The sequence below is a fragment of the Neovison vison genome, chromosome 3 (genome assembly GCF_020171115.1).
Source record: "Neovison vison isolate M4711 chromosome 3, ASM_NN_V1, whole genome shotgun sequence".
NCBI classification, from domain to species: Eukaryota; Metazoa; Chordata; class Mammalia; order Carnivora; family Mustelidae; genus Neogale; species Neogale vison.
The window spans coordinates 14,357,843-14,385,809 of NC_058093.1; the positions used below are offsets into that span (position 1 = coordinate 14,357,843).

The window sequence follows — 27,967 nt, forward strand, 5'->3', positions numbered from 1 at the left end:
AAGGATTGGAAAAAAGAAGTGCCTGTGTAGGGCAAAGATATAGTACTGGCAAGAATTACTCTAACTCTGCTGTGAAGTGTGTAAACCTGGCAATTCACAGACCTGTACCCCTGGGGATAAAAATATATGTTTATAAAAAATAAAAATTAAAAAAAAAAAGAATTACTCTAACTCCCCGTGGCCTTACCAGTGCCCTGGGTATTCTGTCAATTTACCTCCTTATTCTCACTATCTAAAGAGTGGGGTTAGTAGGAACTGAACAAATATTTAGGGACAGTTTGGGTGAGAATATCCATAATGGTCTGATGGAGACCCTATTCCTTTTAGTGTCCTTTCATGGAAGACTAGATGTGCATGTTTAGAAGTTCCCTTTTAAAGGATTGTCAGATAAGATTCTGTAAATGCTTTGAGGGTAGGGGATAAGGGAAATCTGAGCACAATAAAGGATGAATTAAGGATTTCGTTGTTTTTAGATATATATTAAGAATGGTCTTTTGAACAGAGCTAATTTCATAAAGCCTTGTCCAGTAAGGCATGTTTTCCTCTACCCTATCTTTCAATCTCAAAGCTTTTCTTTCTGCTCTGTTCCTACCCTAGTGCATCTTTTATTAAGTCTGGCCTTCTTGGCTGCTAGCTATTGCCTCTGCTGCCAAAACATTGGAAACAGCAAGAGGATACGCAACTTTTCATTTGTCAACTTCGTTTAATATTTTTCTCTTGCCAACAAAATTGGGTACTTTAAAAATACTAAGTATAACTGAAAAACCAAATGTTTACATTTGTGGAGTATTTCTATGAGCTTAGTAGGGATTACCTGTATTGATCTTTTAATTATTATGACTCCCAGACTCATTGCAAGGAAAAATAACTGCATTTGTTATCTAGAAAAGCAACCCTGAATTAATTTCATGTGCATCCCAACAGCATGGTCAAATCTTCAAAACATATTATTGAAAACAAGAAGCAAGGTGTAAAAATTCCATTTATATAAAATTCAGAAATAGGCATTAAAAAACCCCAAACCTAAGCAATCAGAGAATGTAATACTATTAAGAAGGGCAAGGAAATTATTACTCAATAGTCAGCATAGTGCCTATTGCTGGGGAGGAGAAAGGCTGTTAAGACCAAAAAGGGCACGTAGGTGATTTTTAGGATCCTGAATATTCTATTTCTTGGCATAGCTACATGAGTGTTTACTTCATAATAATTCACTGAACTGTACATTGTATTATAAACACTTGTGCATATGGGATTTGTTTTGTAAAAAAAATAGTTTAAAAGATTGGAAAACAACTGTGGGAAAAACTAGAAAATAGAAATTTAATAGAAAAAAGCTAATTCTCTTTACATATCTATCTTGCTTTCCTTATAAGATTGAGGACATTACTATCATAATGAAAAGAATATTAAATGGGGGGAGTTGTCTGTACAACACAACTCATATTTTATTTTCTAGTAATAAGCAAGTGACTGGAAGATATAAATTCCACTTTTATACTCACATTATTTCATGGTCACTTTCTGAGAACAGTTGTCTCTAGTATGAATTCTGGATTTAAAAGTATCATTTATAGACAGGAAAATTGACTCGGGATCTCCGAGTGATTCATCTCTTTGGTTTGATTTTGTATTGTGGGATTTTAACTGCTTGAACCACTCAGGCATCCCTGTATTGTGAGATTTTAATTTTTGCTTTATTTAATTTTATTTTAAATAACAAATATTGCATAGTTAGATTTCAGTTTTTCTTGTGTTAATTTAGTTTGTTGCTTTCTGAGAAGTATTCAATGATTATTTTCCAAAACTATTGCAGAGTAACAACCTTTATGTTTTATCATATCTATGTATAAAGGTAAAAAATAATATCTCAATAGAATATAGGCAATTAGGCCTGGCAGAATTATATCAAAAATATTTAATGGTATATTCTTTATACTCTGATAGACTTTTTTTTTTAATTGTAGCATGGTCTAGAGATTAATCTTTATCTTCCATTTTCTTGTATTTACTAAAAATTCTATATGTATTTACTTAAATCTTGTTTTTAATGACTTTATTTAATAACTTTACTCCAATGAAATATAATTAATTTTGTTACTTTTAATTCATTCTTTAATGAAGGAAGTAAAATGCTAAAATTCAGTCCCTTCTAATTAGAACAGCATGCCAACTTAGAAAAAAACAAGAAATCTGCCTCCTCTCCATTTGCTTTTTAGACATTAAACATAAACATTAATCTGATTATGATTACTATATAGTTACCATTCCAAACATATTATTTAAATCAACATTGTTTATTCTTTGTAAAAATATTTGTTTAAAACATTGATCTGAATTGTTTTGCTAAGGAATTCATTTAACTTTGATCACATCAATTGTTTTGATTTTAAAAGTTTTTCTCTGCTTTTATGAATAAGTACATTGCTTTTAGAAAAATGTTTTTAAACCTAATCCCTAATTTGCCTTTCCATGCACAGTTGTAAAAGATTAAGGAGCCAACAAACCACCAGTGTGTTATATTTAAGATTTCCTTTGTTGCTGCTGCACATGCAACAATGTTATTCTTTCTTTGACACAGACCCAGACAAAGGCTGAGTGTAGCAAGGAAGCAGACAGCACGCCTCCAGTAGTGGCCCCTGCCTGGCTCCAGGATTTGTAAACAGAAACATCCCAGGCTCCAATGAAGCAGACAGCGGTTCCCTGTCTGTTCTGCATTCAGGAAGCACTTGCTTGCATAAACCCAGTCACTGCACACAGACATACATAGCTGTGTTTACATTTGGCTGAGTATTTAATTGAAAAAGCTAATAAGGAGGAAGACAAGGGTTTAATTTATTAGAGCTAGGGGAACAAGATAATTTCAGGTATGGCATATACTGTATATGCAGCATATATGTTTAAAAGAAAAAGATTTTTATAAAGAAACAAAAAACAAAAGGAGTTTTATGGCCAAAGGCCTCTTTTATTGCACACATATGTGAATAAACATATTAAAATATTTTTCCTGGCAGTTTTCCAGGGATCTCATAGTTTTAGACTATATAATGTATCCTGAGAAGCTTTTTACTTGAAATATTTAACCATTAATGTGGTTTTTAACATGTTTTAAAAATCTGTTTTAACACATTTGTCATCATCATTGTTATATAAATTAATAATTTCTGTCTCAGATTTGGGGTTAATAAATATTTTTATGTAAAAGTGATATTAATTTTTTTGTGGTAAATTTAACATTAAGAGCAAAGAGAATAAAAAAAAAAAACTTTAGAAGCCTCATACAGAATTTTGGATTTAGAAAGACCTTAAAAGTTACCTAGTATAACCACTTTTCAAAAACTAGTTTAATTCATTTTAATAACAAACTTACAGAAAAACAACATTAAAAACATGTACTTGCATGGAGGACAAGTATAGTGAATGGATGGACTCTACTGTATGATAAAAATGCTACAAACACCACTTAGTTCTTGCCAGTAAGAAATTTACTTGTTCTTTCAAAATCCAAATGCTGGCACCGTCCAGAAACATTTGCAGGTTTATTTATAACTGTTATAAAGTTAAACTGCTGAAACTTGGTTAGTGAAACTATTTGACTTATGTTAATGCTTTCTGTCCCCTCACTTATATTAAAAATTCACATATAAATAAAAATGGAAAAACTACAGTACCTGGATTCTGTTCCCTATTTTTCTACTCTCAATTATGTACTTGTGTAGGTACCTTTTGACCCTTTGTGGAAAGATGTCTAACATTAGAACTACAAATGACAGGAAGGAAGGAAGGAAAAAAAAGTGGATTTTTGTTATTGTTTTTGAAGATGAAATGTTTCCTCTCATAGTAGATTTTTTTTTTTTAAGATTTTATTTATTTATTTGACCGAGCACAAGTAGGCAGAGCAGTAGGCAGAGGGAGAAGGAGAAGCAGGCTCTCCACTGAGCAGAGGGCCCGATGTGGGGCTCCATCCCAGGACCCTGGGATCATGACCTGAGCCGAAGGCAGCTGCTTAACCCACTGAGCCACCCAGGCTAGCACATTCTCCATACCTGTGGCATACTACTTTGGCATCATTGTTACACTTTGGTGTGGATAGCACACAGGTTGGTGTCTTCAAAAAAATGATAACAAAACAGGCCTTGATTGCCTACTGCAAAGCACCAGTCAGTAACTCTACTCTGGAAGTGCAGATTTGTTTTGTTTTGACATCCTTTGCAGTTTCCCACACCCAATGTTGGAAAGGAAGACTGGGAGTCGGCATTTCATTGGAATTCTAATAACATCTGATTTCATGGACTATTATGGTACCAAGGCTATAACAATGAAGTAAGATTCTTCACTATAAGCAGCCCATATAGATGCTACAGAATTTTTGTATTAAATACAAAATTTCTAGTATAATTTTTAAGAAAAATCTTAGACTTTTTAGTCTGTTTTCTTATATTCTTTTATAACAAGTTATAAAAAAATAGTAGATCAAGTACATAACAACATCAAAAAGAACAGGCAGAGGATAAGATGGAAAAATTGGAAATAAGATGCAAATTTTAGAAAAACTCAGTGGTCTGAGAGTCCCTAATACATTCTAAGAGTTATCACTATAGGTTAACTGATATTCAAAATTATACCTAGTCATGCAAAAAGAAATGTGGTTTAAGATATCTACTTTAAGAAGGCAGGAAAATGTGTATTTTTCAGAACATTTTATACAAAATATTACAAGTTTAAAAACGTATTTAATTGGGGTGCCTGGGTGGCTCAGGTCATGATCCCAGGGTCCTGGGATCAAGCCCCGCGGAGAGCTCTCTGCTCAGCAGGGAGCCTGCTTCTTCCTCTCTCTCTCTGCCTGCTTCCCTGCCTACTTGTGATCTCTGTCTGTCAAATAAATAAATAAAATATTTGAAAAAAAAAGTATTTGATTGCAGATAGTCACTGGCCTCTTTTCCAGCAATTTTGCCTCTTTACTAAAAATTTTTCAGTGATGCTAATGGTCGAGGGAAATCATCCCTTTTGGAGGATGGGTGAAGATAATGAGCTTAGTTTTGAGTATGTTGTTTATATATATCTAGAATGTTCAGTAGGGAAAAAAATATTCATGAGGAAGAAAACTACATTTGTTAAAGAACCTCTATATGTACATGAATTGATTAGGGCGTTATTTAATCCACATATTTCAGAGATCAGTCCAGCTGTTGCATCTGCAAATCAAAGAGATTTTCCTGGTACACGTTTCTTCCTCCACAGCTGAACAGTTGAGTCAGGTGGAAGGCAGAGACTCTTTTTCTTTGTTCCCTTTTAAAGATTATTCAAAGCTTTTTAGTTTCAACTCCTCACCATTGGTTTTGGTAATCCATATTTGACTCTCCCCTAGTTCCCTACTTAAGGATGTCTTCAGTTAGGCAAAATGTAGAATGTAGTACCTCACATTTCTGTTACAGTAGTTTTTCTCATGGATTATCTGTATATGACATGCACAGGAGAAGAGATCATTCAAGGCTATCTTACCTTTAATTCCAAATAAAACCAGCACTTACATTCTTAAGGATACTAACTCTTTATCAGCTGTGTCATTTGCACATATCTTTTCCCATTCCAGAGGTTGCCTTTTAGTTTTGTTGATTGTTTCCTTTGCTCTGAAGTTATCTTGATGAAGTCCCATTAGTTCATTTTTGCTTTTGTTTCCCTTGCCTCAGACCTGTCTTGTAATATGTTGCTCCGGCTGATATCAGAGAGATTGCTGCCTGTGTTTTCCTCTAGGATTTTGATGGTTTCCTCTCTCACATATGGGTCTTCCATCCATTTGAATTTATTTTTGTATATGGTATAAGATAGTGGTCCAGTTTCATTCTTTTGCATATGGCTGTCCAGTTTTCCCAACACCATTTATTAAAGAGACAGTCTTTTTTCCATTGGACATTCTTTCCTACTTTGTCAAAGATTAGTTGACTGTATAATTGTGGTTCTGTTTCTGGGTTTTCTATTCTGTTCCATTGATCTGTGTGTTTGTTTTTGTGCCAGTACCATATATCTTGATCACTACAGCTTTATAGTATAATTTGAAGTCCAGAATTGTGATGTCTCTAGCTTTGCTTTTCTTTTTTAAGATTGCTTTGGCTATTCAGGGTCTTTTGTGATTCTGTAAAATTTTGAGATTGTTTGTTCTAGCTCTATTGAAAATGCTGGTGGTATTTTGATAGCGATTGCATTAAATGTGTAGATTGCTTTGAGTAGTATAGGCATTTTAACAATATTTATTCTTCTAATCCATGAGCTTAGGATTTTTTTCATTTCTTCATGTCATCTTCATTTTTTTTCCTCTTTCTTTTTTTAAAAAGATTTTATTTACATATGTGTGTGAGAGAGAGAAAGCATGAGCAGTGGGGAGGGAGAGAGACAGACAGAATCCCCACTAAGGAGGGAGCCCAATTTGGAACTTGATCCCAGGACTCTGGGATCATGACCTGAGCTGAAGGCAGACACTTAAACCGATGAGCCACCCAGGTGCCCTTTGTGTCATCTTCAATTTCTTTCATAAGTGTTCTGTACTTTTCAGAGTACAAGTCTTTTACCTCTTTGGTAGGTTTATTCATAGGTATCTTACAGTCTTGGGTGTAATTATAAATGGAATTGATTCCTTGGTTTCTCTTTCTATTGCTTCATTATTGGTGTATAGAAATGCCACAGATTTCCATACATTAATTTTGTGTCCTGCATCTTCGTGTATCATTGGTGGTTCGTGCTGAATTCGTGTATCAGGTCAAGCAGTTTTTTGGTGGAGTCTTTCGGGTTTTCTACAGAGTATCATGTTGTCTGAAAATAGTGAAAGTTTGACTTATTGCTTGCCAGTTTGGATGCCTTGTATTTATTTTTGTTGTCTGATTGCTGAGGCTGGGTCTTCTACAACTGTGTTAAATAACAATGGTGAGAGTGGACATCCCAGTCTTGTTCCGAACCAACCCTAGAGGAAAAGCTCTCAGTTTTTCCCATTGAAGATTATATTAATTGTGTGTCTTTGGGTCTTTCATATATTGCCTTTCTGATGTTGAGATATGTTCCCTCTATTTCTACTTTGTTGTTTTTGTTTTTGTTTTTAAGATTTATTTATTTTAGAGAGAGAGAGAGAGTGCAAGCAGGGGTATGGGTAGGGGGAGAAGGAGAGAATCTCAAGCAGTCTCCCACACCATACAAGGCTCAATCCCATAACCTGGAGATCATGATTTGAGCCAAAATCAAGAGTAGGATGTGTAACGACTGAGCCAGCCAGGTACCCCTTGCTGGGGGCCCCTGGGTAGCTCAGTCAGATGAACAGCCTACTCATGATTTCAGATCTCAGGATCCTGGGATCCAGCCCTGTGTAGGGTTCTATGCTCAGCGTGGAGTCTGCTTCTCTCCGTCTTCCTCTGCCACTCCCCCTGCTCTCTATCTCTTTCTCTCTCTCAAATAAATAAATCCAAAAAAAAAAAAAAAAAGAATGGATGCTGTCCTTTGTTAGATGCTTTACTGCATCTGTTTTGAGAGGGTCATATGATTCTTACCCTTTCTTTTAATGTGGTATATCACATTGATGGATTTGCAAATATTGAACCACCCTTGTAGCCTAGGAATAAATCTCAGTTGATCATGGCGAATGATTCTTTTCTTGTACTTTTGAATTTGATTTCCTAGTATTTTGTTGAGAATTTTTGCATCCACGTTTATCAGGGATATTGCCCTGTAATTTTATCTTATTAGTGTAGTCTCTGTCTGGTTTTGGAAACATGTAATGCTGGCCTGATAGAGTGAGTTTGGAAGTTTTCCTACCTCTTCTGTTTTTTGGAACAATTTGAGAAGAATAGGTATTAATTCTTCTTTAAAATGTTTGATAGAATTCCCCTGGGAGGCCTTCTATGTATGTTCTTAGGAAGCATATTTAAATCACACCGTCTACAACTTTTTTTTATGGTTCAACTACCCTTTTTAAGATTGGGATAGCTTTTCTCATCTTTTTAGTGATTTAAAGTTTCCTTTTAGTAGTAGAATAGATATAATAACTACAAAATATATTGAATTCCATTGTAGAATAAAATAGCTGTTTTGTTTAGATTGCTGGACCCTGTTTTTTTATGGGTGCTATCCATGAAGAATTTGATCCCATTATTTATTTTAAAGATAGTGCCATGCTCATTAATTCTACTGAATAAAATACGAATCTTTTGCAGGAGGGAAAATTGTGTATTTTGGATGTCAGTTACTGTTTTGTAATCTGGAGATGTCATTTACAAAGCCTTTGACTTAGATAATGCTGAACAGGGTGCTATTTGAATAGGCATACACATGAGAAACAGTTACTGATATACAAAAGCATTTATTCCTTTTGGAGTCTGTTGTTTGCAGTATTCTTGGTGGCTTCATATAAGCCCCAAGCTTCTGCTAATAAACAATATCCCAGACCTTATGGTTTCATATGGTTTTTCAACAGCCACAATTATACAAAACTGTTTAAGTGTGCTTAAGAGCATTTTTTAAGTGGTTTTGTCTCCTTCTCCTTATTTACTTCTGTAGTTCATTCTGGAGAAATCATTTGATTATCCTATGTTGATGATACCTCTAAGATTTAGATAGCCCTGTGCATTTGATTTACTATGTGTCTGTTTTAATAATCTTATCTTTTAATATTTTGGAATAAGGAGGAAGCAGAGAATAATAGCTTATCTTTTGGGTAAACCTTCTGGCCGTTTAATATGAAGTACGATTCAAAGATGACAATATGAAATTGCTCTGAAGTTGATAAGATGCCTGTGGCATGTTTGTATTTTGTAGACAAGGGAAAGTAAGTTGAAAACTATCATTTTATTCTGCAGTTTGTTTGGCATAGCGTTTAAGGAGGATTTTTGTTTCTTTAGTATATCTTATGTTATCAGATACTAGAATTTCTAAACTCAGACTTTAAGGGGAGCCGGGACACCAAAAGTATGTGAGTATGTGTTGGAGGATAATTCTTTTTTTTTTTTTTTTTTTTAGTATCATTCACACACAATATTCCATGAGTTTCAGGTGTTCAACATAGTGATTTAGATAATTCTTCTGTGGTAACAAAGCAGGAACATTTTGTATCCCACTAACAAAAAGGACAACTCATACATAGAAACTGGTCCTACACTGTGAGCCCCTAGAGAGCAAGAGGTAAGCTCTTTTAAAATGATGGTGGTTGTCGAGCTCTGCATTGGGCTCTCTGCTCAGCAGGGAGCCTGCCTGCTTCCTTCTCTCTCTCTCTGCCTGCTTCTCTGTGATCTCCGTCTGTCAAATAAATAAATAAAATCTTCTTAAAAAAATAAATGAAATAAAATGATGGTTGTTGTGATGCCTGGGTGGCTTAGTCATTTAAGTCTGACTTCGGCTCAGGTCATGATCCTCAGGGTCCTGGAACTTACCCACATATTGGGCTCCCTGCTCAGCAAGGAGTCTGCTTGTCCTTCTGCTCCCTCATTCTTGCCCCCACCCTGGTTGTGCTCGCTGTCTCTCTCAAATAATTAAATAAAATCTTTAAAAAAAGATAGTTGTTGGTTTTTTCTGCCTAGAATAAAAATAGTGCATATTAATTGTAGAAAATTTAGAAAATACATTTACAAAAATTGCTCAAAGTCTTTAACATGTTAGTGCATTTCCTTTTAGTCTTTTTCTGTGCATAAGTATTTTATGGTAAAACATATATAAAACATAGTTTAACATAAAATATCATTAAACCCATGTCAAGAAAGAACATCCCAGATGACCCCTCTGTTGTATCTCTTCTTAATCACAGCTCCTATTTCCTTCATAAAGATAGCTATTACTCTGACCCTTAGTGATAATCATTTCCTCACTTTTCTTTATAGCTTCTCTATTTTCTATTATATGCCCAAGTTTAATGTAGTTCCATTTTTTTAACTTTATATCAGTTAAATCATAGCGTCCTCTCTGGTCTCTTGCTCCTTCACACAATATGGTGTTTTAAAATTTGTGCTATTGAGTAAAGCTATAATTCTTCTGGCAATTTTTTTTTTCTTTTTAAAAATATAATGAATGCAAATCACTTCCATTGCTATGTAGTATTCTATTGTGTGGCTATACCATAACTTACTTTTCCATTCTCTTGCTGATAAATATTTGGGTTGTTTCTAATTTTTGAATACTATGATTAAATCAGTTATGAACATTCTTGAACATATGTCCTAGTTCACATGAAATTTTCCAACGTATATAACTAGGAGTAGAATTGCTTAGTCATTGTGTATATGTATCTTCAGCTCTAGTAAGTAATGTTAAACTGTTTCCAAAGAAGTTGTGCCAATTTGGACTACAAGCAAAAGTATATGAAAGTTCTCTTTGCCAACCCTTTTGCTCATAATAATTTTTTATGGGGTTTAAAAAAGGGAATTAAAAATATAATCCATCACTACCAAATAATTGGGAGGGTTGGAAAAATATTCCAGTGTCTTTCTGCTGCCCAGGAAACAGATGGGCAAGAGCAAATTGTCTAAAATAAGATCATAGAAGTAAACACAAAGGTGTCACTAATTATCTTAAATGTAAATGGATTAAGCAATCCAGTTAAAAGACAAAGATAATTGGATTGATTTTAAAACATGAAGATAAACACCATATACACAAATTAACTCAAAATGGATTGGTAAAAAAAAAGAAAAGTAAAAAAAAAATGGATTGGTAATCTAACTATAAAAAGCTAGAAACATAGAACTTTTAGAAAAAAACATGGGGTATATCTTAATAACTTTGGATTTAGCAGTGAATTCTTACATATAACACCAAAATTCAAGTGACAAAAGAAAAAATGAACAATGTGGATATCATCAAAATTAAAAGTTTTTGTGCCTTAAAACACATATCAAGAAAGTGAAAAGATAGGCTATATGTTACAACATGGCTGAATCTTGAAAACATGCTATGCTAAAGGAAATAAACTAGACACAAAAGAACAAATATTACATGATTCCACTGATATGATATATTAAGAGCAGGCAAATTCATAGAGACAGAAAGTAGATTTGAGATCTGGGGGCTGGAAGAAGGGGAGAATAGGGAATTATTTTTTAATAGTTACCAAGTTCTCATTGGAGTGATAAAAATATTTTGAAAACAGGTAGTGATAATGATTGCACAGTGTTATAAATGTTATTGATGCCACTCTTTTTACAATTATGAAGTGGTTAAAAAGGTAAATTTTATGTCTTATATATTCCTCACAATTTTTAAAAATCAATAATGTAATATTTCAAAAACCATTGATTAAATACTTAAAATTTTTATTTATTATTTATTTCCTTTTTTGGAGAGGGGGAAGATGGGGTAGAGAGAGAGGGAGAATCAAGAGAATCTTAAGCAGGCTCCACACCCAGCACAGAGCCTGACATGGGGCTTGAGATCACGACCTGAGCCAAGATTGAGTTACACGCTTGCCCAACTGAGCCACCCAAGCATCCTGAATTATACACTTTAAATTAATGAATTGTATGTTATATGAATTATATGTCAACAAAATATTTTTAAAAGACTAATAATCCTACTGCTGTTTAGTTATAAGAGATACATCTAACACATAAGGATACAGAAAGTTAAACAATAAGTTGATGGAAAAAATATTAGCTATATTAGTATCAGATCAAATGGACTTTAAGAAAAACATTACCAGAGACAAGGAGGGTCACATTTTAAAGACAGATATTCATTTAACAGGAAGATAGGACAATTGAAAATCTGTATACAGGTAGCAATATAGCTTTGAAATATATGAGCCAAAAATGGATACAACTAAAAAAATAAAGTCTTAATTATAATAGATTTTAACACAACTTTCTAGTAATTGATAAGCAGTCAAAAATTTAATAAACAGATATGCCCTACTCAGTGAACAGACAGAAAGATGTTCACAAGCTTATTTTTAAAGGCAATGAAGTATAAACAACAGAAATTGGTGTCTTAAAGAATTCTTAATGATATAGGACAGTGTTAATTGAAAAGAACCAGACCACAAAGTTGGATTTAGTAATTCCAATCTTGTTTAAAGTATTATCTGTAGATTGGAAAAATACTTTATCGGTGATTTTAAACACTTTGACTAGGATGTACATCAGTAAGATTTTCTTTGCAATTATCCCTGCTTGGGGTTCACTGATCTTAAATCTATGGTTGGTTGTCTTTCATCAGTTTTGAAACCATCTTGTGCATTATCTCTTTGAGTGTATCTTCTATACTATTTCCTGCCTCTCCTACTGTGTTTCTAATTAATGTATATTAGGCCATTTGATACTGTTTTATAGATACTGGGTTCTCTATTTTTTCCTCTCTCTTTTCTCTTTGTGATATAATTTGGATAATCTGTTGATGTATATTCGAATTTGTTGATTCTTTTGTCAGTGGTATCTCTTCTGCTGATAATCACATCACAAGAATTCTTTAGGTCCACTACCATACATTTAATTTCTAACAATTCCATTTGGCTTTTTTCTAATTTCTCTGTCTTATCTGACATTTTCCATCTGTTCATTCATGTGTCCACTTTTTCCACTACCATTTTTTTTTTTTAAGATTTTTGTTTATTTGAGAGAGAGAGAGAGAGAGCGCACATGAGCGGGGAGGAACAGAGGGAGAGGATGAAACAGAGTGCCCGCTAAGAAGGGACCCTGGTAATGTGGGGCTTGATCCCAGGACCCTGAGATTGTGACCTGAGCCAAAGGTAGATGCTTAATTGAGTGAGCCACCCAAGCACCCCTCCACTGTATTTTTAACACACTTTTCATAGTTATTTTTTAAGTCTCTGATACTTTCATCATCAGTGGTTGTTTCTGTTGAGGACTTCCTTTTTTGACATTGAACCATATTTTCTTGCTTCTTCACATCTTTTGACTTTTGGTTGAATAATGAACATTGCAGATAAAAGAAGAATAGAGTGTAAAATAAATATTATTTATGTTGAGAAAAGGATACACCCTGCTTTGTCAAGCTACTATAATGAGGGGCTAAATGAACTCTGTTAGCTGAGCTTTATCTGGGCTTTGTTGTGGCCTCAGTTTGATTCATTTCATTATAGGTTTCAAATGCTCTGAGGGCAGGAGGAACCTTCACCTTAGTAGGATTTGATATCAGTGCTTAATAGGATTTCTCTTAGCTCTCCTTTGCCTTCACTCTTTGGTAAGCCCTATACTCTGGCACTTCAAGAAAGAGCTCTCTCAACTTTAATAGCCCTTGCCCAGCACAGGTGGACACTGTTGTAATCAGTGAAAGCCTGCATGCCCACAAGGTTTACGTTAGCTCTCTTGACCTATTCTCAGGCTTTAGCAGGCCTCTTGTACCTACACATAATGGGGTTCTCTCAGTTTTCGACTTGTGACTACTTGGTAGAGCCCTATAGAAAAGAGTTCGTAGGTATCTGCAAGCTCTTTTTGTGTTCACATCCCTAGGTGTTCTTAGCTATCTGCTATCCAGTACTCTTATGCCTTAAGAATTTGTTAAATGTTTAGCTGTTCCCTTCTACCCACATCTGTGGGTGGTGTCCTCTTTCACTAACTGCATTACCAAGGATAAAAGCAGTTTTAGGTCTCTTCTGTCTTAGAAAGAGGTTGTCACATACCAGCATCTTAATACATTGACTTCTTTGTGTCCATAGCTCTTAATGAACTTTAAAGAAAAAGCTATGATTTTGTAGGTTTATTAGGTGTCTTGGCTTATTATTAGGGTGGAAATAAAATTTGTTTGCATCTTTTTACACCCTAAACAAAATTGGAAGTAACTTTTTTCACATTTTAACATATGATGTATTACTTCACCCTATAAAACTTATGTCGACACAAAAATCTGTATACGAATGTTTATAGCAACTTTATTCATAGCTGCCAGAATTGGAAGAAACCAAAGTGTCTTTCAGTAGGTGAGTGGATAAATGCTGGTACATCCATGCCATGGGATATCATTAGCTGACAAAAAGCAGTGAACTCTTCAGCCACGAAAAGACATGGGGGAAATTTATATGCATATTGTTGAGTGAAAGAAGGTAGTCTGAAAAAGCTATATAGTGTATTATTTCAACTATATGACATTCTGGAAAAGGCAAAACTATAGACGTAGTAAAAATATCGGTTGCCAGAGTCTAGTGGGAACTGGAGTTGAGGAATGAATAGGTGGAGCACAGGACACTTTAGGTTAGCAGAACTACTCTGTATGATACTGTATTGGTGAATACATGGCATTATGCATCTGTTAAAACCTTAGAACTATACAGCACAAGGAGTAAAAGCTAATGTAAACTATGGACTTTAGTTAGTATATCAATAGTGGTTCATCAGTTGTAACAAATACACTACACTGTATCAGTCTGCTCCAGCAGCCATAGGGGAAGAAAAATAATTTTTCTTCTACCCTTCTAGGTTCTTCGCTGAAGGTGTCATGTCCCCTATACCACCATAATGAAAAGACAGTGTAACAGGAGAAAAAGAGGTTTAACAACATATACACTTTCTGCATACATGGGACATACCCAGGAAAACTGAGTAATTCCCTAAAATGGCCCAAGTCGCCACCCCAAATACTATCTCTAGTTAAGCCAAAGGAAGGGGGGTGGAAAGGAGGTTAAGGTAAGACCAGTTATGGTAGGTACTAGGAAAAGCACAGTAAACAAGTATATGTTTGCTGTGCACATCTAAGTCCATGTCTTCTCTATTGATGAAGGTTGCTAGAGTTTTAGTCATTTTCCTCTTCTTAGGACAGAGAGGGAGATACCTTACAAATGGAGATTTTCCTTATAAATGTAAATGTCTCTTACAAAAAGGCAGCTTCTTATTTTTCAGAGTTTCTTTGGTGTTTCTTAAAAATACCCAGCTCAAGATAGTCATGCTTATTTTGGGGGTACTGTATTCTGCTATCCCTCACAGCCACAACAAAATAGAATTGACTGTGTTGCTTAAACAACAGAAATCTATTTCCTCAACAATCCTAGAGGCTAGAAGTCCAAGATTAGGGTGCTACCATGGTTAGGTTGTATTGAGAACTCTCTTCCTGGTGTGCAGATGGCTGCTTTCTCACTGTTTCCTCACATGGTAGAGACAGAGAGAAAGCAAGCCCTCTGATAGCTCTTCCTATAAGGCCACTAATCCTGTCATAAAGTCCCCATCCCCCCGGCTTCATCTGAACCTCATCCCAAGGGACCCATCTCCAAAAATCATCACCTTGTGGGTTAATGCTTCAACATACGAATTTTAAGGGATCACAGTTCAGTCCATAGTACATTTTGTTTATTCATTCATCAGTTTATGAACATTCATTTTTTTTTCACTTTGGGTTATTATAATTAGTGGTACCATGAAAATTCCTGTAGAAGTGTTTGTTTGAATACTTGTTTTCAATTCTTTGGGGTATGCCTAGGAGTGGAATTGCTAGGTCTTATGGTAATTCTATGTTTAACTTTTTGAAGAACTTCCAAAATGTTTTCTACTGCATTTAATGATAATTTAAATTATAATTTTTTAAATTGTAGCCACCCCAGTGTGTGTGACTTGATACCTCATGGTAAAATGAGTTTTTATATGCAGCTTTCTTCCTATAATTTTGTACGTTGGAAGTAGGTACAATTATCATTATGTTGAAGTCTATTAAAATCCAAAAAGTACCAAAGAAAAGCCAAATAACTTGCTAAATGCCACTGAGAGTGGTTTTGAATCAGGATTTAAAACCAAATGTGATTCCAAAGACTGTTCTCTTAAATATTCTATTATTCTGCCTGGGCTGTGCCATGATATAATAGATATTCAAATAATAAGCACAACCAACAGGTGTTTCAGTGTTGTAAATCTGTATAAGATCATTTGTGTGGTTAAAAATACATAATTTGCAATTATCACAGATTTATTATTAATTTTTCTTTAATTTCCTTTGATGCAAAAACATTGATTTGACTATATATTGACACAGGCTTTCTGTCAGTATTTAACAAACTACTGAAAAAAGATGACTGTGTTTTTAAATTTGTCTTATTTTAGGTCCACCTCATTCATTTAATCGAGATGAGACAATAATCATTGCTTTGGCATCAGTCTCTGTATTAGCTGTTTTGATAGTTGCCTTATGCTTCGGATACAGGATGCTGACAGGTAAAAATATTACCTTTTTTCCTATTGTTTATTAAATATACCATTTAATTGGAATCAGTTTTCTCCTTTTTAAAAATCTCTGCACTCCCATCCTTATCTCTTAGCAAACATTTTTCCTAATTTTTTGAAAAGTTTAAAAAATATCGAAAATACCTCAGCTTCAATGATTATCACATCGCTATATCATCCATAGCCGTGCTTATCACATCTTTCTGAGGTAGTGGGTTATTTTGAAGTGAATCACATATATCATTTATCTGTAAAAAACTTTAGTATTATCTCTGAAATATAAGGACTAACCACAATACCATTTTTCACATCTAAATAAATAAATAAGTAATTCTTTAGTATCATCAACTGTCTAGTCAGTTCTACTGAACTTTAGGTTTGATGAGCTTTTTAGGAAATCAGTACCCATTCATTCATTTGAATAACTTTAATAAAACCTTTAATGTTTCTGCAATATTTTAAACAAGGTCTGTTGTTGGAATTATCTCCCAAAATTCAGCTTTAATATTATTATTCATCATTCTTCATTTATAGATGGACTCTAAGTTTAGTAAATAGTTTTACTCTTGGTTGACATTGGGCATAAATCTTGCTGCCTTCCCTTCTGTAGCTCTTCTTTTTAACTAAATATAATAAAAAAGTATAATAAAAATCTTCGTTTTAAGAGAACCATATCTTGGTAACTTCTTTTTCCCACTCTTATAGGAGACCGTAAGCAAGGTCTTCACAGTATGAACATGATGGAGGCAGCAGCATCAGAACCCTCTCTTGACCTAGATAATCTGAAACTGTTGGAGGTAAGATTGTTCTTCGATATTATGGGCTGTTCTTTCTGCTGTCGTAGTACATCTGAGACAGTAACTTCACTCACTTACTACATCATTCATCCATTTGTTCCACTAACATTTATTAACTATCACCTTAGTGCCAAGGCCTATTCTAAGCACTGAGGATATAGGTGAACAGTACAGATAGTCTCCTTGAGGCTTATATTCTTTTTTCTTTTTTTAAAGTTTTATTTATTTGAGAAAGAGAGCCGGGGCGGAGGGTGCAGAGGGAGAGGAGAGATAGAATCTCTAGAAGACTCCTGCTGAGCTCAGAGCCCTATGCACCATGGTGCTCCATCCCAGGACCCTGAGATTATGACCTGAGCAGAAATCAAGAGTCAGCCAGCCACTTAACTGACTGAGACACCCAGGCTCCCTTTGTGGTTAATATTCTAGTGGGGAAAGAGTCTACAAACAGGTTAAACAAATAAATGTATATTATTTCTAGTAGTAGTAGTAAATGTTATAGAGAAAAGTAAAGCAGATAAGAAGATAAAAATATGGAAATAGAGTTGGTAAAGAGAGTTTATTTAGAAAGGAGACAGTATATTTAGGAAGGAGATGATCTTTGAGTATAGACTGCATTGATATGGGAATAAAGAGATGAGGTTCTGAAAAGAATATGCTTTCAAGCAATCCATAATATATGCCTAATGAGTATTCCTTGTCTTTGCATATATTATGTATTTTTATAGGTACATGCAACTGTTATGTATTATGTTGGATTTAATTTTCATTTCGTAGTATCTCAGAGCCTATGTTAAAGTCTTACCATGATGAATATTTTTATGATCATTACTAGAATAAGTAAACTATGATCCCCAAACTAGAGACTATTAAATAATATATATGATAGATTTGATTATATAAAACATTTTAGGAAACCTCTGTTTAGAAGAAAAGTACAATACATAAAGTTAAAAGATTCCAAAAGAGCATTTCAGCACATGAAAAAGAATTGTTCAAGAGCTGGTATAAATCAATAGTAGAAACAATCCATAAAAAAATGGACAAAAAACATGAAGTGCCTATTCATTCACAAAGGAATTAAATGTAACTTTTTTTTTAAAAGATTATTTATTTATTTATTTGACAGACAGAGATCACAAGTAGGCAGAGAGAGAGAGAGAGAGAAAAGCAGGCTTTCCGCTCAGCAGAGAGCCCGATGCGGGACTCAATCCCAGGACCCTGGGATCGTGACCTGAGCCGAAAGCAGCGGCTTAACCCACTGAGCCACCCAGGAGCCCCTTAAATGTAACTTTTAAACATATAATAAGATGTCCAATTTATTAAATTAAAAAAATACTAATTAAAACCATAGAATATTATCTTGGGCTGAGTAAAACACTCCCAAACATTGCTGATTTAACTATATATTGATACAATGTTTCTAAAGGACATTTTATCTGTCTGTTATAATTTTTACCTAGAAATAGTGATTGAAATATAATGAAAATCCTTAAATAAATAATAGTAAATTCTTAACCTGTTTCAGTAAAGTGAAAGAAATATCCAGAAGCCAAAAATGAAGATGCACATGGGTTGCATTTTGCTGATTTTATTTTTTTTATTGTGTCCTGGATATTAAGAATGTTATATTGTGGATACCCTATGTTCTGTTAGGCTTTTCTTTCTTTCTTTCTTTAAGATTTTATTTATTTATTTGAAAGTTGGGGGGGCACCTGGATGGCTCAGTTGGTTAAGTGGCTGCCTTCGGCGCAAGTCATGATCCCAGGGTCCTGGGACTGAGCCCTGCATCTGGGTTCCTGCTCAGCGGAGAGCCTGCTTCTTCTTCTCCCTCTCCCTCTCCCTGCTGCTCTGCCTACTTATGTTCTCTCTCCATCTCTCTAATAAATAAATAAAATCTTAAAAAGAGAGAGAGAATGAGTGAAAGGGAGAGCATGAACAGGGAGAGAAGCAGACTTCCCTGCTGAGCAGCAAACCTGACATGGGGCTCAATCTCAGGACTCTGGGATCATGACCTGAGCCGAAAGCAGACACTTAACCAACTGAGCCACTCAGGTGCCCCCTGTTAGGTTTTTCTAAAGTGTGTTTGTTTCCGCTGTTTGTTTTAATAGGCAGTTAACTTGGTTGGATATGCTGCAAACTCATCTCTTAGGCAAAAGCTCAAAATCTCAGCACAATTATTTTATCTTTAGCTGAAATTGGTCTCGTGTATTTGCTGGATTTCCTTCTCTCTCACTCTCTTTTGTGGGATTCACTTTCCAGAATCTGTGGTTACCCTTAATTCTGTCCTCTGGTTCCTAGGGCCAGAATGATTATGGATTTTCTATTACAGTTCTAGCTCCCCCGCAGAGTGTTCTTTCAGCCTGCTCTCAGACTAAGAGATATAAAAATGGGTAGTAGTTCACCCTAGCCATTTCTTTCTAAGTGTTAACTCCCAGAATCTACTTCCTTTATGTTCATTCTCTAGCACTTTCATTTTTCTTTTTAAAATTTTGTTCAGGGGCTTCTGGATGGCTCAGTCGGTTAAGCGTCTGCCTTTTGCTCAGGTCATAATCCTGGGGTCCTGAGGTTGAGCCCCATGTTGGGCTCCCTGCTCAGCATGAAGTCTGCTGGTCCCATTCCCTTTGCCCCTCTCTCCCCTCGTGCTCCCATTCATTCTCTCTCTCTCTCTAATAAATAAATAAATTTTTAAAAATTAAAATGAAATTTTGTTCAGAGTTCATAGTTGTTATCTGTGGGAGGTCTGGGTGTGGTAAGACCTTCCTGAGCCGTATGAGATATGGAGTTTATTAGTTTCTTGACATTGAAGTAATTTAAACTATAAGCAATAGAGAGCTATAGTCTACATTTAGATTTATACTTTTCTAGAAAATGTGATTTTTCAGTTGTGATATGAATTAATATCTTGCTTTCTTCAAAACAAATTTATAGCTGATTGGCCGAGGTCGATATGGAGCAGTTTATAAAGGTTCTTTAGATGAGCGTCCAGTTGCTGTAAAAGTGTTTTCCTTCGCAAACCGTCAGAATTTTATCAATGAGAAGAACATTTACAGAGTGCCTTTGATGGAACATGACAACATTGCTCGCTTTATAGTTGGAGATGAGAGAGTTACTGCAGATGGACGCATGGAGTATTTGCTTGTGATGGAGTATTATCCCAATGTAAGTTCTTTATAAAAATTAAAGTGACATTTATATTAGCTATCAATCAAATTTTCAGGACTACTGTTCTGTAAAGCACTGGTGGTTTGCAACTGGTTATTAATGGTCTGCAGTGAGATAAGGATCTCACATCAGAATGTGAATCAACTAAGTCACTGGTTAACTGTTTAATTCATCTGTCTCTGTCTCTTTCTCCCTCTCAGCAAGACATTCTCGATGAAGGAAACAGTGTTTTGATTGACATTCATTCTGGTACAAGCTCCTTATCCCTGTCTGGTTATAAATAGTTTGTAGAAGAGCACCTTGAATAACACTGACACATATATATTTATGAAAGCTTTCTTATACTTGTAAAACAAAAAATATAATTTGTATTTGTACTGGTAAGAGATACATTATGAAGAAAGAGTCTAAAAAACTTTTTTCTATCTTAATTTGGTAAAGGAGCATTTAATGTGAAATAACCTTTTATACTTTTTAATATTGGAGAAATAAAAATTAATAATGTTTAAATTATCCTTTCATTCTCTCCTCCCCTTTCTACTCACGGAAATGTCTCTTTTGAGATATTGAAATGTCGTAGTTCATGAGATCTTCATGGACTCCTAACCTACTTAAAAACTTTATAAGGCTGTTGCTAATTTATCTTGTCCTGTACAAGTAAATTAATTCCATTTTTTTTTGTATGTGTGTATTTTTTCCTTTATATAGGGATCTCTATGCAAGTATTTGAGTCTCCATACAAGTGATTGGGTCAGCTCTTGCCGTCTGGCTCATTCTGTGACTCGGGGACTGGCTTATCTTCATACAGAACTGCCACGAGGAGGTAAAACAATGAATAGAAGACGAATGACACCCATATAGGGTCAAAATTCACAAAGGGAAATTTTATTCATATCTTCAAACTAAGAATATATTTTATTTAATAGCAGATTTATTATTAAACAGCTGTTTGAAAGATCTGGCATGATGAAATGGATTTGAAATGTAATAAGAATAAGAAAAAGAACTTAAAGACTCTAGAGAGGTCATGGATCTCATTGAGATTTTTATTAGAGCTCTGAACACCTTCTTAGAAAAGATACATGCAGGGGCGCCTGGGTGGCTCAGTGGGTTAAGCCGCTGCCTTCGGCTCAGGTCATGATCTCAGGGTCCTGGGATCGAGTCCCACATCGGGCTCTCTGCTCAGCGGGGGGCCTGCTTCCCTTCCTCTCTCTCTGCCTACTTGTGATCTCTCTCTGTCAAATAAATAAATAAAATCTTTAAAAAAAAAAAAAAAAGAAAAGAGAAGATACATGCATAGTATACTTTTAAGAATGCTCTTTTGATTCTAATGGTTCACAGATCTTTTAAAATCATCATGCACTTAGGTTAAAAACCTCTTAGCTAAGCTAAGCAGTTTCCTTGCATTTATTTGCTTATTTAAATGAAATACAGTGCATTGCCAATTCTTTACTTTTGACATCATATGGACTTTATTCTGTGGTCGGTCTAGAGTATAAAACCTGTGTGTATCTTTTTATAATTCAGTGTTTCTCTTAGCTAGAATTAGGTTTGGTCAAATCTATCAGGGGAAAATAATAGGCTTTAATAAGAATGAAAGTTTTTTCCCATGTAAGAATTTAGAGAGAGGTGGTCTAAGATTGGCTTGGTAGCACCATAGAATTATTGGAGCCTTATTATTATCTCTTCCATTGTTCTTTATATATGGCTAATGTTTCCAAGGTCACCTCATTGTCCATCATGCTATATATCCGCTAATTAGTAGGAGAAAGAAAGGGAAGGTAGAAGAAATTATAGCCTTCTGTCTCCAGAAGTCCTACTCTTCTACTTATGTTTTATTTTCCAGAACTTAATTCACACTTAACTACTGCATTTATCTTCAAGAGATGCTGAAAATACAGTTGTTATTATTATTGTTGTTGTTTTTAAGCTGGATGTGTTGGTATCTCAAATAATATTGGATTCTATTACCAAGTAGAAAGAAGAAAATGCATGGTGGGGATTTCATAACTGTGTGATTGTATTCTTTGCCATAACTCCAGTTTTCTTTAGCACCTGTGTGCCTTTTTGCTCCTTGTTCAAAGTATCTCTTTAATTCATTTACTTTCATACTTTGTTTAAAAATACACCTCCCATCATAAGCTTGCTTCAAAACTAAATCTTTATTCTTTTTCAAGCTTTCATCCCTTATGGGATTTTTCTTGTCATACTATAGCCCAGAATATTGCTTTTCCAGTTTCTCTGACCTCTGTAGATAAGAGAATCGTTAATGTATCAATTTCTTAGATCTTTATTCTATTCTGTAATAGCATGGATCATCTTTTCTAGCTGCTGCTTCATATATAAATAATTTCTCCTGAATAATTTACCACTTAATTTATCCTGACATCTTGCTTTTCCTGAATACAGAATTGACCAATCTTATTGCCTATGTCAGCAATTTGATGCACTTATTCTAGTGCTTTAGCACATTAATCATTTGGACTGTGTTTCCTTACTCTTAAATATTATTGTAATTCATTGAAAGAGCTGACTTAGCACAGAATTTAAAATACCACACTAATCCTCCTTTTTAAGACTTGCATGATTCAGCAAGGTTTCAAGTCAAACATTGGCTGAAAAGAATGATTGCCACCAAATAAGAGTTTTATTTAATGTAGATGTTGCTCTCAAATACTACCTAGTATTATCTTTTAAACTAGTTAACCTCTTTATTTAAACTGTGTGCATGTGTGTTTGTGTGTATGTATGTATGTATATATATATATTTTTATATATATAATATAAAATATATGCTATTGCAAAAAAGTTAGTACCTATTTGATTTTTTTTATGATTTTATTTATTTGACAGAGATGGAGAGAGCAGAATATGAGCAGGGGGAGTGGGATAGGGAAAGCAGACTTCCCGCTGAGCAGAGAGCCCGATGGGGGGCTCAGTCCCAGGACCCGGGTTCATGATCCAAGCTGAAGGCAGACACTTAATGACTGAGGCACCCAGGCACCCCTGATTTTTAAAATTGGAAATATGCTATAATATTTCAAAACATATAAAGTGTTATTTTACTCTTTTTTCAGAGAATGCTGTTTTTCCCAGTATCTTCAGATGTAACTTTGCTATTTAGCATAGAAATTTTATAGTAAGGAATAATACTATTATTAGTTATTCAGCTGTTTTTTGCTTCAGAATAAATAAGGAGGAGTTGAACCTGTTTGTTTATTTGTAATTGTCTTTCTTGTGAATTTTTTCTTTAGCATGTCTATGAATCTTGTTACCGTACTCTCCCCAGAAAAATCTAACAAAGACTTTATAGCTCATAGATCACTCAAATATAAACAGAAAATTACTATTAGCTAGTACATCCTTCCAGGTCCTTTCTCTCTCTCTGTGTGTGTGTGTGTGTGTGTGTGTGTAAATATCCACAGAGAGACTTTTTTATTCAGGTTTTATTTTTTAACACAATTGAAATAATATGTCCTGCTTTTCTTTGAGATATTTTCCTGTCACAGTGCTGCTACCCAGGGCAAAATCACTGTATATTTTGCTCCTTTCTCTTCATCCCCTACCCCCAAATAAAAAGGATTAAAAGGTATACCGAGGAGAACTTTAAGGGGAAAAGTCTCTCAAAGGGCAGTCTATAGTTCTACCTCTTGAACTGGTGATAAATCCTAATCTGCCTCTTGAATTGGTGATAAATCCTCTCTTCCTTTTCTTCTTTCTCTCTTACCTCTTTTGTTCCTCTTCTCCATTTCTTTTTTTCTTTTTTTTTCTCATTACATAGAAGAAAGTAATATCCTGTTTTCCTCTCTGGCTGTCTCACTGATTTGTTCATTGCCCATTCTCCCCATTATTTGCCTGGTTTTCCTAAGTATGAGATCTTTTAGTTTAAGTATTGATTTGGGGTTAATATACAAATATTTTCCAAATATAGAAACATTTTTATATCTCTATAAATTTTATATATAAATATCACCTCGAGATTATACCATATATACTAGTATTATGGTTTTATGCAGAATAAGAAATGCAACTCTTCTAGGGGTTGAACGAATCATGTTAGTACAAACTTCAGAAAACTGGACCATGAACTGAAAGGGCAGAAAATGAACAGGAAAGATCAATGATAACTACCATTTTTTAGATCCATGGTAACTACTATCTTTTCCTCCAGTTGTGCTGTGTGCTCTTTTTTAAAAGTATATATCAAAGGAATCATTATCCTCTTTTTAGTTTCACTGCTGGTGAAATTGCAATCTGATTTTCATTAATGAGAGTAATGACTAAATGCTGAGCCTATTTGTACCTAAATATAAATACTCAGTAAACTTATCATTGACTTTGTTCTGATTGCTCTGTTTCTTTTTATACCTAGAGAGTTATTTTAAGTTTAAAAAATTGTGGTATAGAATTTTTTTTCAATTCAAGAACTGTAGTTTTGCTGAATAATATTTATATAAGGTTTCCTTATAGAGAGGGAAAAATACATTCTGCTTTTCATGAGGTGCCTTAGGTTAGATACATGTGTGCCAACTCTTTTAAATTCAGGTAAAACATACTCTGTTTTTGTCTTCATGGAGTGAATGGTCTAGTGATAATAGAACAAATATAATAGTGCTTTGCTTCTCTGTAAAATAAGAAAATAGGTTTTCACATCTTGCTGAGAGATAGCAGCACCTCTCCTCATTCTCCAGGTCCATTGGAAAACTATTCCTAGTTTGATTTGAAGAACTGAGGTGGACTTAGAGACAGGGCTAAACCTGAGGACAGAACTGGGATGTTCCGTCACAGGTTTGATCTGTTAAGCCATAGGAGAATAGTACAACATACGTTTACAAATTTTGGAGCCATCTCAGTTTTTCACTGATACTTATTTTAGACAAGCTGACTTTAAAAAAATTTTATACTAAATATTTCTTTCTCTGTTGCCTCCTTTTACTACCCTAGAAATGAGGAGAAAAAAAACCAAGTGTACGTTAAAATAAGAAGCAATAGCATGTTGGCTATTCGCTTGCAGCTAAGTATTTAAAGCTTAATTAATTATACATGCAACAGTAGTTTATGTTGCAAAATATAGTGAAAATAGTAATGATTATGAGTTGAAACTTTGCTTTCTTGTTTTCTTTTTTGTTATTAGAAAATTAATGTTCAGAAAAATAATACAATCATCTATATTTATGTATTCCCTATTATATGCATGCTTACTTTATGTCCAAGAGTGATATTTAAGCATTAATAAATACTTGAAATTATCTAAACAGATCATTATAAACCTGCAATTTCCCATCGAGATTTAAACAGCAGAAATGTCCTGGTGAAAAATGATGGAACCTGTGTTATTAGTGACTTTGGATTATCCATGAGGCTGACTGGAAATAGACTGGTACGCCCAGGGGAAGAAGATAATGCAGCCATAAGTGAGGTGAGTATATACAAAATGTATAACTCTGACATACCTTGGGAACATAATGAATGGCATTAAAAAAAAAATCAGGACAGGACAGTTACCCTAACATGCTACCAATTCAGCATATTAAGAATTACAAAATTTGGGACGCCTGGGTGGCGCAGTTGGTTGGACGACTGCCTCCGGCTCAGGGCGTGATCCTGGAGTCCCGGGATCGAGTCCCACATCAGGCTCCCAGCTCCATGGGGAGTCTGCTTCGCTCTCTGACCTTCTCCTCGCTCATTCTCTCTCTCACTGTCTCTCTCTCTCAAATAAATAAAATAAAATCTTAAAAAAAAAAAAGAATTACAAAATTTAAAAATATAAAAGACATTATATGAAATTTATCAGTTATTTATGGAAATCACTGCCATTCCAACTCATGTTTGACAAGTATTCGGAGGAAGTGTTTAGGAACTGAGTTTTGAAGGAAGAGTAACATTGCCAGTTTGAGACAGGACAGTCACCTTCTGATAATCACTATTAAAATGTGGAACACGTCCTTCCTAACATTTTTCTCTGCATTCACATACATATGTCTATGTGTGTGTGTGTATGTTAATATATATATCTTATATATTTATATATAAATAGATATATAGATACAGATTTTTTTTAACTTAAAACAATTTTTAGGGGTGCCTCAGTAGCTCAGTTGGTTGAAGGTCTGACTCTTGATTTCAGCTCAGGTCATGATCTTTAGATGGTGAGATTGATCCCTGCCTCGGGCTCTGTGGTCAGCATGGAGTCTGCTTAAAATTTTCTCTCTTCCTCTCCCTCTCCCCCTCCCCCTGTTTTTGTGCTCTCTCCTTAAATAAATAAATAAAATCTTTAACATTTAAAAAAATTTTTTAAATATTAAATGGTACATGTTGTTGTATAGTTTTCTCATTGTGTCTTAGAAATGTTTCTGCTTTGACATACATAGGATGGTGCAGTGCATTCTTCTCGATTGAGGAATAGTATTAAGTAGGATGGATTTCCCATAGTTTAATTATTCAAGAAGGGCATTTTATAGGTAAAAAATTTGGTATAGAAGATTTCAGTGACATGTTTAGGGTCAACATCATTGACATGAAATTTATGTACAACCTCTGATCTAATGTATGGCTTTCAGAATATGCTACATTCTGTCCTGAAAAATATCACTGTAATTTAACAGGTTGGCACAATCAGATATATGGCACCAGAAGTCCTAGAAGGAGCTGTGAACCTGAGGGACTGTGAATCAGCTTTGAAACAAGTAGACATGTATGCACTTGGACTCATTTATTGGGAGATATTTATGAGATGTACAGACCTTTTCCCAGGTAGGAGAATTGCTATCAAAAATTGATATATGTTTTAAAGTGAAGCAGTTATATCTTCTTTTTCTACCCATATTAAATAAGTCAACATTTTTGCTTTTACTTTCATTTAAACCTTTAGTTCATTGCCATCTAGTGTTCAGAAACATCATTAGCAGAAGGATGTCAATCAGGAAAAATTTTTAAAAGGACTTCAAGTTTTGCATCTGAGTGCAGTTTAATTAATTGCTCATAATAGCTTATCTGTGTTTAGTTTGGTCTCTGATTGCTTTAACAGTCATGGTTGTCCTTATCCAGCCTCTGAGCATTTGATAAGCTACATTTTGAATGTTTCCTCAATTGACCCAAGTAAAAAATTAGAAACAATGAATTAACTATTGAAGCACTTTTTTCTTTCTTTTTCCTTTATTTTTTTCATTCTCCATTCTTTTGTTGTTGTTGTTGTTGTTATTAAGATTTTTATTTATTTGACAGAGATCACAAGTAGGCAGAGAGAGAGGCGGGGGCGGGGGGAGGTAGGCTCCCTGTTGAGCAGAGAGCCCAACGCGGGTCTCAATCCTGGGGCTTGATTCCAGGACCCTGAGACTACCTGAGCCAAAGACAGAGGCTTAACCCACTGAGCCATCCTGGCGCCCCTTCATTCTCCATCTTGACTTTGTGCTTTCCTTCCTTTCTTTTAATGAAAGAACACTCATATAATATGAATGCTTGTTTGAGGCTTATTTGAATTAGCCAAATTAGTTTATAGTTTTTATCTTTTTGTTAGAATTATATTACTGTCCTTACTGTCCTATAAAAACTTTAACTATCAATATATGCATTGCATTCTTCTAGATGACATACAAAATGATTTGATATATATAGCTTCTATCTTACAGGAATAACAACATTAAAAGCACAGGAAAAGGAAAACAGTCAATTGAATCAGCATTAGACAAATTATGAAATGAAGCTATTGAATAAAAACAAGGATTAGTGGTAGGGTTGAATTTTTTGGCTTTAAAACCTTTAAGCACTTAATAGTTTATAATTCTAAAAATAAAATAAGTTAATAATTATTTAGATTGACTACAGGCTCATCAGTTATTATTTAGAAGCATTTTCCCTCTTTAATTGGAAGTATGGAGTACTCAATTG

General features: G+C 34.6%; 1 protein-coding gene across 1 annotated transcript in view; it reads left to right on the plus strand.

The window, feature by feature from the left end:
• BMPR2 (bone morphogenetic protein receptor type 2) overlaps window positions 1-27,967 on the plus strand; it is a 211,954-nt gene that overhangs the window by 143,571 nt on the left and 40,416 nt on the right. The window contains exons 4-9 of the mRNA XM_044241330.1: window positions 16,002-16,112; window positions 16,827-16,918; window positions 19,847-20,077; window positions 20,789-20,903; window positions 25,339-25,499; window positions 26,686-26,833. Of these exons, the coding sequence (XP_044097265.1) occupies window positions 16,002-16,112; window positions 16,827-16,918; window positions 19,847-20,077; window positions 20,789-20,903; window positions 25,339-25,499; window positions 26,686-26,833 (858 nt within the window). The remainder of the gene's footprint in view (window positions 1-16,001; window positions 16,113-16,826; window positions 16,919-19,846; window positions 20,078-20,788; window positions 20,904-25,338; window positions 25,500-26,685; window positions 26,834-27,967) is intronic.